The sequence below is a fragment of the Periplaneta americana genome, chromosome 14 (assembly GCF_040183065.1).
Source record: "Periplaneta americana isolate PAMFEO1 chromosome 14, P.americana_PAMFEO1_priV1, whole genome shotgun sequence".
In the NCBI taxonomy this organism is placed as follows: Eukaryota; Metazoa; Arthropoda; class Insecta; order Blattodea; family Blattidae; genus Periplaneta; species Periplaneta americana.
In genome coordinates this window covers 102,162,145-102,178,754 of record NC_091130.1, presented here as the reverse complement: position 1 = coordinate 102,178,754, position 16,610 = coordinate 102,162,145, and the positions used below count along the sequence as shown (strand labels likewise).

Genomic DNA, 16,610 nt, shown 5'->3' with positions numbered 1-16,610 from the left:
ATCATATCATAATGCTAGAGAAAGAAAATATTAATTTTGTTGGTCTATTTAGTTTTTCTGATCTGTTTGTACTTTGAAATAAAAGTATATAGTTGTTTTCATAACTGATCGAAAACTTTTGACCGGTAGTGTATAGTCTGTATATGATAAAGTTGGTATGAAAACAAAAATGACAGTGAAAATGAATTTGGTATAATAAAAAAGTAAAAGAACACAATAAAGTTTTTATTACAACGATACTACGAACACAGTATTTTTTTTTTTTTTACATACATGCTACATCAATATAAAGAGTCTTGCTGTGGTCTTACTTGTGGATTCTCTCATTATTATGTGTTAAGTAATTACAGAGTTATTTTTGCGTTAAACGTGCGCTGAATCACGCACTGTAAACCCCTGACCTTATTGAATCCGGGTCTCGCAGCCGGTTCCAAGCTATAGCCAGCATACGTGTTAGGATTGCCTATGTGATGTCCCTGTGGGTACGGCACGCGGGACGCTATTACTGTTTTTATTGGGGTAATACTAATTGAAGATGAAGGGTGGAAGTCCACTCCCTTCACATACTTGCCAGTAATACACATTCCGAACACACCGCAAAGCACAACGTATTCTTTCAACCACTACACGGGCTGATACAACATGTTGCGCGGTTTGCCTGCCCGCAGGAGGCAATAACTTCGACTTATCTGTTGTATGGTGCATGGTTCTCGACTCTCTACTGGTTACTTAACAATGCAATGTATGATTCTGCTGGCCGTGGTATACGCAAAGACTGAGACGCAATTTTATGCCGTGTGAAAACGATAGTCTTTGTTCATATTCAGCGTCATTCCAATTCTGCAACACGAAATATGTCTAAGGCCAAAGGTTCCAGCGTATAAATAATTTTGAAAAAACCATCAACAGCTATAATTAATTCATTATGATGATATAATAATAATAATAATAATAATAATAACAAAAACAATAATAATAATAATTTAAGCTGGATTAAGACACAGTAGTAATTATGGACCAAGATTATACAATTCAGTATTGGAAAATAAACCAAACCTAAGCAATTTACACATTCTCAAGATTAAAAATAAAGTGAAAATGTTTCTATGATATTTGTTAAATTTTATTATTATTTTAAGTGTTACTAGCATTATATGCCTATGTTAATAATATTTATTGTTTTTATCTGATGCAGGTAAGCTATTAGATAAAAAATTGTAATAAATATAAATAGATCATTTTCTTAATTAATAACAGTGTATGTTTCCACATAAATGATTTTCTTAGCATCGCACAGATACACTTTATTGTATTTGTCACTACCTCTATCATTAGAGAGTTCTTAAAATTTATATTTTCCCCGCCTTTCATAAAATATTTTGATATGATACCTCTTGCACCAAAGGGGAGATCTATAACTGAAACTTGATTAATATATTTCAGTATTATTTGTATTTATCCTGGTAATAATGTACAGTTTGACTCGTAGACACTTTGTTTTTCAGCATTAACTTCCTATGATTGTATGAGAAGATTCGAAGAGAACGGCAGTTACGTAGACCTTCGGCTCCCCCTCCTACCAATAATGCATAACACAATATCAATACGGCGGTTGCTGTCGTCTGCGATCAACGAACTTTTTTGTTGATTTTCGAGTGCGTTATTTTTTTCCTGATTATTATATGCTTACAGTATGTAAGTTGTGTTAACTCTCACTAAGTGGTTTTATTTTTATTTTATCAGTCTTAGTTATTATTTTATTATTGTTAATATTTATGTTTTATTATTATTGTTATTATTATTATTATTATTATTATTATTATTGATGTCTGTAAAATTTATGTAGACTCTACTGGACTGTACCCGAGCACGAGAATATGCTCATTTCGGATATCTATTAATATGTACCATTTCAAATGTAAATTATGAATAAATTTGAATTTGAAATTTGAATTTATTATTAATATTTCTATGCTGAACGACAACCAGAGGCCGATTATAGTTTAGCACAATACACAGATAGAAGATACAAAGGTGCAATAACAAATAATACAATATCTTAAACAAACAAAAACATACATAAATAAAATTGAAAACAAGGACAGTAAATACTAATAAACGAAATTATACTTTAAAAGGAACTAAATTGTTCCCATTCAAATTGGCATATTTTATGCATCTACAGACTGGAGAGAGAGATTTTGAATTTTTGTTGTAAAACGTTTTATGAAATCTTAAACCCTTAGTAGGAATACATTGGCTGATATTGTTTATGATAGACTCACAATCTATATCACCCTTGATAACTTTACAAAAAAATTGATATTCAAAATTTTGACGTCTAGAATAAAGGCTACAACAGTTAAAATATTTTACAGGTAATCTAATAATTAGAAACAGAGAAACTGGGTAAAAATGGAAAAACAGATAGGGAAATAAATTGTATTTGAATAGTTGTCAATTTCACCGAATCAGTTGAAGTAATGGACTTCCAGACTACATATACATATTCAAGTTTAGATCGAACCAAAGTAAAGTACTATAGAATTAATATAGACGCAGGAGTAGACAAAGAATAAGTTATAGACCTTATTAAACCAAGCATTCTTATTGAATGATTATAAATATATTGAACATGATCATGAAAATATCATATAGAATCAAGTAATACACCAAGATCTTTAATAGAAATTTTTATAATAATATAGACGTTATTAAGAGAATAACTGAATTTTATGGAAGTAGTTTTTCGTGAGTAAGAAATGATAAAAGGCTTTCTTCCATTAATTTTTATTCCATTATCGTCGGACCAAAGTTGAGTAGAATTAATATAATTTTGAAGAATTTGGCAATCAGCCGGACTATTAATAATAATAATAATAATAATAATAATAATAATAATAGTAACAGGACTTTTAAAGTTGACATCAGCATTTTCTAATGTTTGTCAGCTTATCAGCGCGCGGTACTCATTTTTCAGCATTTTTCGGAAGTGCTCGGCCAGACTCTATTTTGTATCAATCAGTTTATTTCAATTTTAAATTTTTGTAGATACGATTTTAATTGAGCCGAATACTTTCCTCTATCTAATGATGATTCCTCAAGTAGAATCATGAGACTTTATTAAAACTCATTTCGTGATCCCATTTCAGATGTTCATTTTTCAGACATATATATATATTGTGAGGTTTCTCCCAACTCAACTTCTTCGTCATTCCACTGAGATCATCCCTATTTAACACCTGGACGAACCTACTAATTAGAGTATGTCTCCGATCTTCAACTTCAACCCTAAGAATTATGTCAAATCTTGGTCGCTAAAAGACAGTCAAGCTGCAACAGACGTCACAAAAGGAGAAAATATTTAAAAAATGGCTATGCTGTGGAATCTTCTAAAACTTAGGGTGCCTGTATGTAGTTTAGTAAATGCATTTGTTGCAAACGAATTTATGATTAAATAATTAACAAAATTTTTTTTAACCGAATTTGAGTCACTTTACACCAACATCGATTTAATTAGAATGTCTTCTGAAAAGGTGCATTAAGATGTGAAAATAAATAAGAGTTATTTATGTTTGTAACATAATTGTTTTATAAGCTCAGTTAAGGCCTTGACTTCCTGGTGCATTGGTTTTCCCCAACCGTAAGGCGAATCTATGGCGAATCCTCGGCCTCATCTCGCCAAATACCATCTATCACCAATTCCACCGACGCTAAATAGCCCAGTAGTTGATTCAGCATCGTTAAGTAACCAAATGAAAAAATACCAAATTAAGTCGCTTTATGGGTTATAGAACAAAGAAGGAATTCGACTTTAAGGCCCATTACACACTATACTGAGAACTATGAACTGTGTTTCCATGTGTGGAGTCGGCTTGGAAAAGTTTTGGTCTTCACAGTATAACGGGAAATATCTTGCTACTCAGTGGTGCTATCTATGTATAGATAATTAAAACGTGAATTTTACTACGTCATACGGAAAACAGTGTGATACGAGCCGATAGAAATAAAGTTACATAAATTTCAAATACGGCTTTTATTAATTGTTCAATTTTATTCACGTAATATAAATTTTATAGGCTACATTATGGATAGCAGGCTATGTTTTTTTAAAAAAAGCAATAGCCAATCGATGTCAGCTATACCTTATTTTGAGTGTTGCTCCGTGATCAAGAAAAGCATTTTCTATAGCTCGACAAACGCATTACACATATCTCACCGTAGCGTATTACGGGCCTAAATTCAGTGTATTTGAACTATTGATGGGATATGTACACTGTAGAGATGAACGAAAGTAACTGCCGGATTCGCTCGCTGTGTTCGTTGTATTTGTCTTTCGAGTCTCGTCTCGTCATTCTCGTGCGCTTCGAGTCTCGCTCATCATTCTCGAAATAGCATTTGGTCGGCGTGGAAAGATTTCGTAACTTTGTATAATACATATTATTGAAATAAATAACATTATAAATGTTTAAATGAGACAAACAGACAAAATGGAACAGTGTCTTAGTTATCAAAATATTCTAGTCCTATTATACAAGCTGTTTCCGGGATGATGTTACAAACTTTCAGGGATGATGGGAAAGGGCACATGTATCAGTTTGAAATAAGGAACCCTGGTCCGGAGTTGACTGAGTCGAAAGTTATACTCAGGGAGCGAGCATTTCAATCTTGGTGCTCTTTAAATCAGAAAGGGAAAGGCGTCATCCTCTATAAGAAGTTCACTCCCGCCAATAAATGGATCCGACAACCGGATTGCCTCACTAGCAGTGAATGGATACTAGCTCTTAAAATGACAGCTAATGTTTCTCAGCTGCGTGCTATACCAGGAAGATTCCGAGACGGAAACTACTGTCGTCGTTGCGTCAGTGAGATTGAAACTCTTGGCCACGTTTTGGGTGCCTGTCCCTTCAGCGAGACCCTGCGGAACTGTAGAAATCACAGAAGGTCTCACTGTACATGAAGAAATCCATAGTATCTCTCAAGAGAGATCCTGTCGGCGAATTGACATTCGGCGAATTGACACGCTTGCCATTCCACCAGGCCTACATTATCGACCCGACAGTTAGGTTCGAGGCACAGCAACAACAGCCCGCTGAAGTCCACGCAGAAAAATGCAGAATTTATGAGCCCACAGTTCCATTCTATTTGGAAATTTATCACCTCACCTCCATTGAAGTAGTTGGGTTAATGGGTGGCGCTAGGGGCACAATACCTCGCCTCTTTGTCAGTTTCTGCAAGAAATTCCAGCTGAAAAACGACTTCATTCGTGATGTTTCCCTTACTGCTATCAGAGGATCACTTGCCATTTTAAAATACCACCTGTAGTTTGTTTTCTAAAAAGAAACAACTTTTCTTTGAACGTTTAATCTGTTTGTTTACTATGTTTAGGCCTATTATATGTATGTATTATCATTCCTGTCCTTAATTTCCCTTTTTTGTTCGTTCCATACATTTCTCTTTTGTGATCTGTTTTGTTTTCACTCTGTGTGTTAGTTACGCTTTGTCCAATGAGGCAGCCCCGTTATTGAGGAAGCTGTAAGAGTGTCTTTCATAGTATATTCTCTACATCCACGAATATAATTTTTAAACAATGACATTATTCCTTTATTGCAGAGAATGGGAACAGTACACGGCGAGGAACTGCCGTATGTGTTCGGAGCGCCCTTAGTGGATGGATTCAGCCACTTCCCTCGCAATTACACGAAATCAGAAGTTGGTCTCTCAGAAGCTGTCATAGTGTACTTCAGCAACTTCGCAAGAACGGGGTGAGTAAGAAATATTGTAGCCACATTGCGGCAGGAGAGATATAAGCAACTCTTCTGATGCCATATTACATACAGGTCATGTTATCCCTCCTAATTGCTTTATTTCACAACTAGCTAACAACTGACGACTCATATAAGCTTACATATCCAGGAAATCTGTGAGTGCAATGACATTATCATAACACGCCATGTTCGACGAGAGGTTTTGCGAATAAAATCTTCTGTTATATTCCTGATTGCTCCTGCCACACCAACCCACACTTAGGCCGTCGTTTGATAATGCTGCTTACTGATTTTAAAATATTAAAATATTAAAGGGGTAACGAGATTTATGGCCTTACTTGTACATATATGTGTTCTGCTCCAGGGCAGGTCTTCCACTGCAAACTCAGCATTTTCCAATCTTTCTTATTTTCTGTCTTCCTCTTAGTCTCCGCATATGATCCATATATCTTAATGTCCATCATCTGATATTTTCTTCTGCTCCGAACTCTTCTCCCGTTCAGCATTCCTTCCAATACATCCTCCAGTAGGCAGTTTCTTCTCAGCCAGTAACCCAACCAATTCCTCTTTCTGTTCTTGATCAGTTTCAGAAACATTCTTTCTTCGCCCACTCTTTCCAACACAATTTCATTTCTCTTTTTGTTTGTCCATTTTACACGCTCCATCCACATTTCAAGTGCTTCTATTCCCTTCCCTTCACTTCCTCATAATGTCCATGTTTTTGTCCCATACAATGCCAAACTCCACACAAAGCGCTTCAGTAGTCTCTTTCTTAGTTCTTTTCCCAGAGATCCGCAGAAGATTCTCATTTTTCTATTAAAAAATTTCCTTGGCCATTGCTATCCTACTTTTGAACGAGAAAATTTTCTTTTAAAATACTTAAAATGTTTACAGTTACTCGTTGCAATGTATAGAGACTCACACAACAAGTAGTCGGAGCAAATAGTTTTGATTTTATTGCGATTTATTGTCATATTGTAATTTTCACATTTATTTATGTATTTATTTATAGATCTGTACATACATAGGCTGTGTTCAGTCACAACGTTCACGTGGAGAACAAGTAGGTCTATTAATTTATTAATTTTGTAATATGTTATTGTAGATGGTAATACATGGAGACGAAAATAACCAACAAACATTTCTTAATTAACAGAAGTTGAAACATCAGAGCTGAAATATATTATATATATTTAAATATTAATTCATTTTTAATTGTGAATATTCAAATTTCAACCCTTTCAATAAATTATCGTATTATTTATTTTAAAAAGTGTAATTTAAATATTCACACTCTGTAAATAGGCGACCAATAATGAGCTTTTACTTTTTAGGTGAAAAATATACTGTCAAACAAAAAAGTAGGCCTATCTAGAATCTAGATGCGTTTTACTTACTGTGAGAATACTCTTCTGTTGTCCATAAGATGGCTTCAAATAAATATTTTGTTTGTTATTAAATACACATGAAATTATATTTTGTACGTGAGTAGCATTCTCATTGTTCAGTGCCTCTACTGCCCTATACGAATAAGCAGATGTAAACACACGAAACGGAGCTAGCAGATAAGTCAGAGTTCTTCTTTGCAAGAGAAGCTAGTATAATCCATGTACATCTAACTTGAACTCAAAGTAACCAAATGCAGGATTCTAATAATAACACAACTAACTGCAGTACCGGCCTAATGTTTGTCCAGTGGAATATGAAAACCACTTAACACGACGCTACAAAAATGGAGACTTACAAATTCCTTTTTGGAGTGAAACTTAAAATTGGACTTGGAACGTCACTGCCCTTAGTTATTTTTTAACAAATTTCAAACAGGAATAGATTAAGAACGGTTAACATAGCTCAGCGGTCATTAGCACAGAGCGCCCTGGGGCTAGCGTCTCTTACCCGCGCAGAACACACTCCACTATGATTCATTCGTAGCTGCTAGACTAGACGGCAGTTCGGAAGGCGATCGGCTGCTATATGCGCCATAGCATTTCTAGTATGTGACGTCACAAGCTTGTACAGTACAACCAATTGGAATCAATCTGTAACAAATACTTCCCGAGTTCGTTTGTTTACGTGTGAGAGTTTCAATACATTGAATAAGTAAAACTAACATTTAATGTATGTATGTAAGATAAATAAATGGAGGAAGAGACTGTAAAAAGACAAATATTGCACAGGCAGGCGCGGAAAATATTGTTTGAGGTGTATAATTATTTTAAAAATGTTGACGAGTAGAACGCTGCCGACCATCTTTATGCTCGCTGCAACGTTGCCAACGTGCAAGAAACGACTTCTGAAGCATGTGGTGTGGGATTGAGAACAGTGCAAAGAATTTTGTTAGTGACGGAGAGCGTTTATGTTTGATGTCATGTTTACAGTAACCAACGGGTAAGGTCATTATTATCTTTTGATATCATAAATTCTCTCCTGCGCTATTTGTATTACACGTGCGCGTGAAGTACGATGTGGCAATGTTGTACGCTGCCTTGCTCTCTCTATCTGTCTCTCTCGACGCAAACGCTAGCAAACTACCGGCTTCCGAATTGCCTTCGACTCTAGTGGGTAAGCTCTCTACCTCTTCTTCCTGCTGCACGACGGGGCACACGGGACGGCTCCGCTTATTTTTTACCCATTTCAACGAGCCTGACGACAACTGATATAGTTGATAAATCAAGATGATAAATAATTTCGTGATAGCAGTTAAGATGCAGAACAAGTAGTAAAAGAAGACACCGAACTTATCAGTTATTTAGTTGATGGTGTTTTATACAATAATCAATGTTCAAGTGGCCCAAGAACTTGACTCTATAGACTTAAATTCACTTACAATAGAAGTTGGTCCTGATGACAGTGGTTCTTTTTCTAGTACTCTGGATGAGGAAACTAAGAAATAAAGTCGATTTTGATTACAGCACACAATAATAAAGAACAATTGACTACAGAAGATTGCATTTTACTATTATACATGAATGTTTGATCTTATATTTTTTCTTATTAATTTAACGTCAATTTGCACAATTTTAATATAGCCTATGTTTTTCTCCTGGTCATGAACGTTAGATGTGTAAACTTTGACACATCCGTCAAAGCGTATAAATTTGTATAGAGAAAAAAAAAAACACGCACGTATATACACGTACACACACTTTTATATACAGGGTGATTCACGAGGAAAGGTCAAACATTTAGGATACGATATCTTATGCCATTTTGAGTGAAAAAGTTCATATGAACATAGGTCCGTTTTCGAACGATGGCGGAGCTAGATACATTTTTTTGGTAAAACGTCTCGCCCAAATGTGAATCAGACGTTACCATATGCTGCTGACGTGAGACGAGGCGTGAGACAATGTCAAGGTCGCAATGAGTGACGTAACATTGGAATCTGCATTGTGAACAATGTAGATAAAAGGAAGAAACCGGGTGGTGGGGCATTACAAATGTCCAATCGCCTGCCCTTGTCTCATGTAATGACACAGAACCCGCAGATAACACAAATAGGCTACACTATCATCAAATTCACAGCAGTCCAGTCAGCTACCTACAGTACAGTAGTTATACAGGTACAGTTATCGGAAGTGTTAAGTTGTGTGTTTTCAAGATGCCTTATAAACTTTCGACTACAGAATACGTCGATATTGTGTATGTTTATGGCTTGTGTGATGGAAGTTCCTTGCGTGCCGTCGCTGAATATGAAAGACGCTTTCCGAACAGAAGGATACCATATCGATGAGTATTTACTGTCTATGGGGATGCATGAATGACTTGGTATAGCAAAGGAAGGGGGAAACGAGAGAGCCGCTAGTCGACCGTATTTTGGATGCGGCATAGAGAACAGTTACGTGCAACTCTACCGTGCGATGAGCGCGATTCACGCCCGAGCGCAACAGTGCATTGAAGCAGAAGGAGGTACCTTTGAAAATGTGCGAAAACATCGACCCCGACGTCTAGAATATGAGGTATGTACGCATACATGACTATAAACTTTAAATTTGTCCGTTATCTGTCTCTAAATGCGAGTTAGTAAAATGGAATCTTAGAAGTTTTTGTGAAATCAAAGAGCCATATCTCCGTAACCGTTCGCAAACGGACCTATATTCATATGAACTTTTTGACTCAGAATAACTTCAGAATTCACATCTTAAATTTCTGACCTTTCCTCGTGAATCACCCTGTATATTAAGATTTACGATTGATATTAGTAGACCATTTTGCAAACACAAATGTCCATACAATTTCCTGAATAAAATGTATACAATATTGTTAATGCACAGTTCGTATTCAGTAAACTACACGATTTACAATTCATACTTGAAAAATGGAAGAACTCAGTGCAAATTTGATTTACAAAAATATATTTTAGAGCTCAATGAAATGTGGAATATGTTTAAAGGAGAGATCTGCTTCCTGTTTATATTTTTTTTATCATGATGGACATTTTGTAAGCTGGATTCAAAGCAGGAACTTTCTTCATAGGTGTATCAGCACCTTTTCTGGAGATACAGATCTTTTAAATTCTTAGTTAATGAAAGACATATTGAACTGTAATATATTTACACAATTTTATCTGTAAAATTGATTTTGTATGCACTTATTTCACAAATGCGGATTTTATTGCTAGACAGTTTCAATGTCTCTGTCAGCGTCTTAAATGCATAGAAGTCTTTCTGTGATAATACATTGACATTGTAAGGTTCACCACATTTCTTTAATGTACGAAGTAATTGCTTATACTGCGAAGGGGTATAAATAAGCACTGATTTCAGTGACTTCTGCACTTCTTTCTCAGTTGAGTGGATAATGTCGCATTTACTTTGATTGTGTTCTGCAATGGGATGCGTAATTGGCCTGGCTTTTTCGAACTATAAGCAGCTCGCATATATTTATTCTTTTGTTACCACAGTTATTGTCAGAACCCCTTTCTTCAAACCGGGTTTCTATCCTTTGAAACTAAAGTATAACTTAATCCATTCCGTAAGTTTAGCCTTCTTGTTCTTTCCTAGCTCCTTCATTTTCCGTTCTTCACTGAAACTACTATTTCTATTTTATCGTTAAACTTTATTTCATTTTGTGACTCATTAGATGAAGTTTCTTCTGATTATTCACTGGACAAAGGTAATGAGCCGCTATAAGATATGAATGACGATAGTAAAGTTAACTGTTTTCTTTTTCTCTATTTTTTTTTTCTTTTGTGAATGAATCCTGAATCTCCATCAGAAACGTAGATATCAATTCCGTCACTATGTATGGGAGAAATAACATTGTAACGTTTATTCTCCTTTTAGCCACCATACACCCGTCACAATGTGACTTCTATTCTTAATAATTCACCCTACAACAATGGGTATTCCACTCAATACAGCAACACAATAGTCGTTATTGCACTCCACGCGACGACAATGACAATACATATATATTATTGAGAAGAACAACAGTGTACTCCTAATTTCAATTAATATTCACAAAGCACTAAGTGGAGAACAAAACTTTCAGTTCTCAGTTCACAATTCGCTTGCCTTGGCTAGTTCTTCTAGCTCACTGTTCAAGTTCACTGCACATCGAACTCAGATCTTCCGGATACGTCGCGCTCGCCTGACGCTGCCACAGTTACGGATCCACTCAAGTTCACTGCACGTCGAACTCAAGTCATCCGGATACGTTGCCCTCGCCTGGCCGCTGTCACAGTTACGGACTCAATCAAGTTCACTGCACGTCGAACCCAGATAATCTGGGTACGTAGCCGCTGTCCAAGACAAGATTTGAAGGCTGACTGAAGACTAACTAACTTCCGAAGACTCACTCGCGATTCTATTTATTAAATCACACGTTTTGGAATCTTCGATTCGCGTGACTTACGGAATCGTCGAGAGGATTACGCTTCTAGAGGCTTCCCCTGCTCTCTCCGCTCCGCGCCGTCCCGTAGTTTTCCTCCCTTCGCTCCGTGCCGCGGTACAGCGCCTACCGAAGCTTGAATTCCGTTTCCCCGCGCCTTCCTTCTCGCTGGATGCGCGCGCACATACCCGAGGCAACCAGAATCTTCCATCACGGCGCCACAATATACTGTAGTATACAGTCTTTCAAATTCTTTTAATGCTGAGCTTAGTGGGAATTTCAGGAGTCATTGTTGACACAAGATGCAAAGAAACTGATATAGTATTTAAATGGATTTTCGGTTTGGAGTAGCAAAAAATTTCACAGCCTCGAGAATGCAGATTAGAATATTCAATTTTTATAGTGTTAGTATTTGTGAAACAGAAGCAAGAAGACTTCTGTGTCTGTGAGTTACTCATATATCTGTTAAAATATAGCTGGCTTAATCTCAAAACTAAATAATAAAATAATTGATTTACTTTTTAAATGTGTATAAGTGGATTACCATTGTGCGTAGACATCCCTTTTTCCTCATTTATGTTTTGATGTTACTGTTGTTACTGCTCTATGGGACTCTAAGCTATTATAAACCTAAAAATTAACCAATAACTTATTACGTCAGAACTGTAAAATAATGTCCTAACAATCAGCACAAATTTGATTACCAAAATCGTCACAATTGCAAACAAAGATTATGAATATAAAAGAATTTCATAATTAAAACTTGTCGTAACTATTAAAATGTCAGTACTGACTGAATGAAATATCTTACCTTCATCAAAAACAATGTCACATTTAGACATCCGACTCGTCATAAACATTATATTCAACACAAAAACTGATATAACTCTAAATAATAATATTTAGATATGTTGTGCCGCATTGTTTCTTAACACCAAATTATTGTGATGTTATAATTCTGAACGTTAGTTTTGTTATGCGCGACAACTTAAGTCAGATGGCTTGCAGAGCGGACTGTACTGCGTTCGACTCCCAAAGCCATACCCAGACTTATCAGGATTTCTGATACCACCATTATAATATAATCACAAAAGAATGATTTTTCTTTGTTTCCTACTTTCTTAACACTTTACTTGTTTAGTTAATTTCACTCATTATACTTAATTTAGCTAATATCATTTGTTTTATTTATTAAGCTACCTTTAATCAGAATATATGGGAAATCTACTTAGTTTATCAATTCAGATTCAAGGTTAAATTAATTACAAACAAACCTAATTTCAATTTATTGTATTTACTAACTTGATCAATTACTTACATAAAACAGCTATCTTCGTTCGTTCGTGCGTCCGTCAACTGATGCCATAGTTTCTTCCGAATTTTCTTGAAATACTTTCTACAATCTATGTCTGGTCTTAGATGGTCAACAGCTAACTTTAATCGAATAATAAAGAGATCCAATCCTCGACGCGACTTGAAGCAACGAGTTTTGTATTCTCAACAACCTCATCTCACCTTCATTAATGACGAATACTCTTAAGAAGTTTATGTCTTAAGAAAAACCATAGTGTCATCATAATTAAGACAATACAAATTAGCACGTCGGATTATCTTTAACAGCAATAACGTTATAAGTGAAAACAATTCAATTCCGCTCAGGAAAATAGTTATGTTAACATTCCGTTATCGATAGCCAATTATAATTAAATACGACCATACGTAAGCGATCTTACTTTGATGTGGCGTGAATGAATACACTTATTGAAAACTGTGGTTCTTATCCACATGCATGTCAATGTCTTTTGGCGTCTGACCTAAGTTCATAGCTATGTCAGAAAATTCCTTTCCTGGCAGACAATAAATCCTTCACAATTTATTAACTTCCTTCTCGAGGCTTTTATAACGCGTTACAATATTTTTCAAATATTTCCTAAGATGACCAATAGAGAAAGCGCTAAGGGTAGTTATACCCTGGGTCACAACAGATCAAAAACCTTTGGTAACACACTAGACACCACTGAAATGTGACAGTTTTTCTGTTTACAGCACTGCAATAGCGACACTTGCGTTCTCAAGCGGTTAGTATTAATATCTCAATTGTGTCACTTTGACAGGAGGAAGTTAACATAATTTTACATTATTTACATGAAAAAAGGAAAAATATTATTTTTAGTTGTATCACTTTTGAAGCCGGCGTGAGATATGCAGAAAATAAATTAAAGTCAGTTTAAATTAAAGACTGTTAACGTGTTTTTGTCACACTTTGATCCAGACGTGTGTACTGCAAATCCCATTGATGTCGTTTTACAAATTAAAGATGACTTAAATATATAGTTGGAACTAGGGGAGGGAGTACTAATCAGTGACTTCAGCGAAATTATTTTGAAATCTATAATTATAAGGATATATCACCAAAGGACTACTATTAGAATATAGTATAAGGACTTTGCATTGTAATCTTTTAATTAGAAATGAGCAACAATTTATTTCGCAATAGCTGTACATTCAAAAAAATGTCAATGCTATGTACATAGCATAATATGCAACTTTTCATGTTATTCAGGAAATATGTCCTGTGAAAATATGCGACTTAAATATTATACCTATTGCCAGAGATAGTAGGCCTTATGTGAAACCAAGTGCAAATTTATGAAGGTTTCATTCTTGCACCCGCACTCTCAGTTATCCAATTGATATAATCCTAAGCTAAAAAAAAAACAAAATTTCACAGAAGAGCCTATTGAAAATTTGAGTGCAATACTATTAGACGCTGTATCATAATTTATTCGGCTTATATTAAATGCAATTTATTGAGTAAAAAGTATAATATTTTACTAGTGGCTTCACATATGTGTAGGAAATAAACTGAACTAGCACAAAAAAACTATTTTTGCTAAAATTGTGGCCTTGAACTGTCTCATTCGCACAAACCTTCAGATATTAAATTATCCTAATTTAGTAGGTAGTGTTTATTAAATTTGTTTAATGGAAAGGTTGTAGGCCTTATTTAAAAATATGTTGTTGCTACGTAGTCTAATATAAGAATCGCCTCACATTATTCTCAATTATTTTAATAACATTGAACTACTAGCAAACTTCATATTCACAGTTATTATGTAACTTGAAAGTAACTATTATCCACTTCACATGAGTATTCTATTTATTGATAAATAATATTGAATAGAATATGTTCTATTCTTGTAGGCCTATAAAAGATACCATATATATATGAGAACGTTCTTAGTAGTTTTCATGTTACTGCAATAAATAGGGAAATAATTTCTTCATAAAATTGTAGCATAGAAAAAATTAATATTATGCATTTGCAATAAAGATGCGATCATACTTACAGACTTACTTACTTACTGGCTTTTAAGGAACCCGGAGGTTCATTGCCGCCCTCACATAAGCCCGCCATCGGTCCCTATCCTGAGCAAGATTAATCCAGTCTCTATCATCATATCCCACCTCCCTCAAATACATTTTAATATTATCTTCCCATCTACGTCTCGGCCTCCCCAAAGGTCTTTTTCCCTCCGGCCTCCCAACTAACACTCTATATGCATTTCTGGATTCGCCCATACGTGCTACATGCCCCGCCCATCTCAAACGTCTGGATTTAATGTCCCTAATTATGTCAGGTGAAGAATACAACGCGTGCAGCTCTGCGTTGTGTAACTTTCTCCATTCTCCTGTAACCTCATTCCGCTTAGCCACAAATATTTTCCTAAGAATCTTATTCTCTTAATCTCTGTGCCTTTCTCAAAGTGAGAGATGAAGTTTCACAACCGGTAATAACACTACCTTATATATTCTAAGTTTCAGATTTTTTGAGAGCAGACAAAAGCATTTCATCTGTATAATAAACATTTCCCATATTTATTCTGCGTTTAATTACTTCCCCGAGTGTCATTTATATTTGTTACTGTTGTTGTAAGATATTTGAATTTTTCCACCTCTTCGAAGGATAAATCTCCAATTTTTATAGTTCCATTTTATACAATATTCTGGTCACGAGACATAATCATATACTTAGTCTTTTCGGAATTTACTTCCAGCCCTATCGCTTTACTTACTTCAAGTAGAATTTCCGCCTTTTCCCTAATCGTTTGTCGATTTTCTCCTAACATATTCACGTCATCCACATAGACAAGAAGCTGATGTAACAAAGATGCGATCATATGTTATATTAATTTATTATTTAGTGCCGAATTCATGAAGCTGTCAAAATTTCCTACCATTTTTATGCAGTTCATAGACCAGTTCACGGAATGGGCAGAAATTTGACAGTTCAATAATGAGCAGTTTCATGAACCACTCAGCTAGGACTTGTTAATATGAATGGTAACTCTAATACAAAAATAAATACTAAAAATATTTAACATATTGGGAGTAATTTTAACGAGCTTTTTGTAAAAATAGGAAAATGAAAATTTTGAAAATTCATAATTCTAAATGCCTCTTAAACAGATAGTTTTCCTTACATTGAAGAGCGATTTTCAGACATTAAACATACAAAATTTCACGAAAATAGGGCTTAATATAATTTATAAAACATATAACTTTTAAGGGTGGAAGGTGGATGTAACTCCTCAATGTCTACTTAATTGAGCAATTTATTTTTTAAAAGTATACTTATGAACAGGTATTTTAGCTCTAACCCTAAAGAGGAAGAAGAAGAAGAAGAAGAGGATGATGATGATGATGATGATGAACTATACTTACAAAATAACATTGGTTTATATAATGCAATATCCTTTTTATGTTTTATCATCAATTTAAGAAAACAAATACAATCGTAAAAATTAACTGTTTAATGATTCTGTGAAAGAATAAAGATGATGCCGAGAAAAAAAAGTTATGAGCCAACGAGGATTTCCAGTCAGTAAAGAATATGCCCCTTTGTGCAAACAAGTGCTATTTATTATAAGACAAAGCCATAATTTTACTTTATATAATCTTGACATGTATTGGTGGCATACCGTCAACTCAACGGCTAGAGCATCGACT

General features: G+C 35.0%; 1 protein-coding gene across 1 annotated transcript in view; it reads left to right on the top strand.

Moving 5' to 3' along the window:
* The window catches only part of LOC138713610 (neuroligin-4, X-linked-like), a 357,534-nt gene that overhangs the window by 188,095 nt on the left and 152,829 nt on the right, over positions 1–16,610 (top strand). Inside the window, exon 4 of the mRNA XM_069845834.1 lies at positions 5,614–5,765. Coding sequence (XP_069701935.1) covers positions 5,614–5,765 — 152 coding nt within the window. The remainder of the gene's footprint in view (positions 1–5,613; positions 5,766–16,610) is intronic.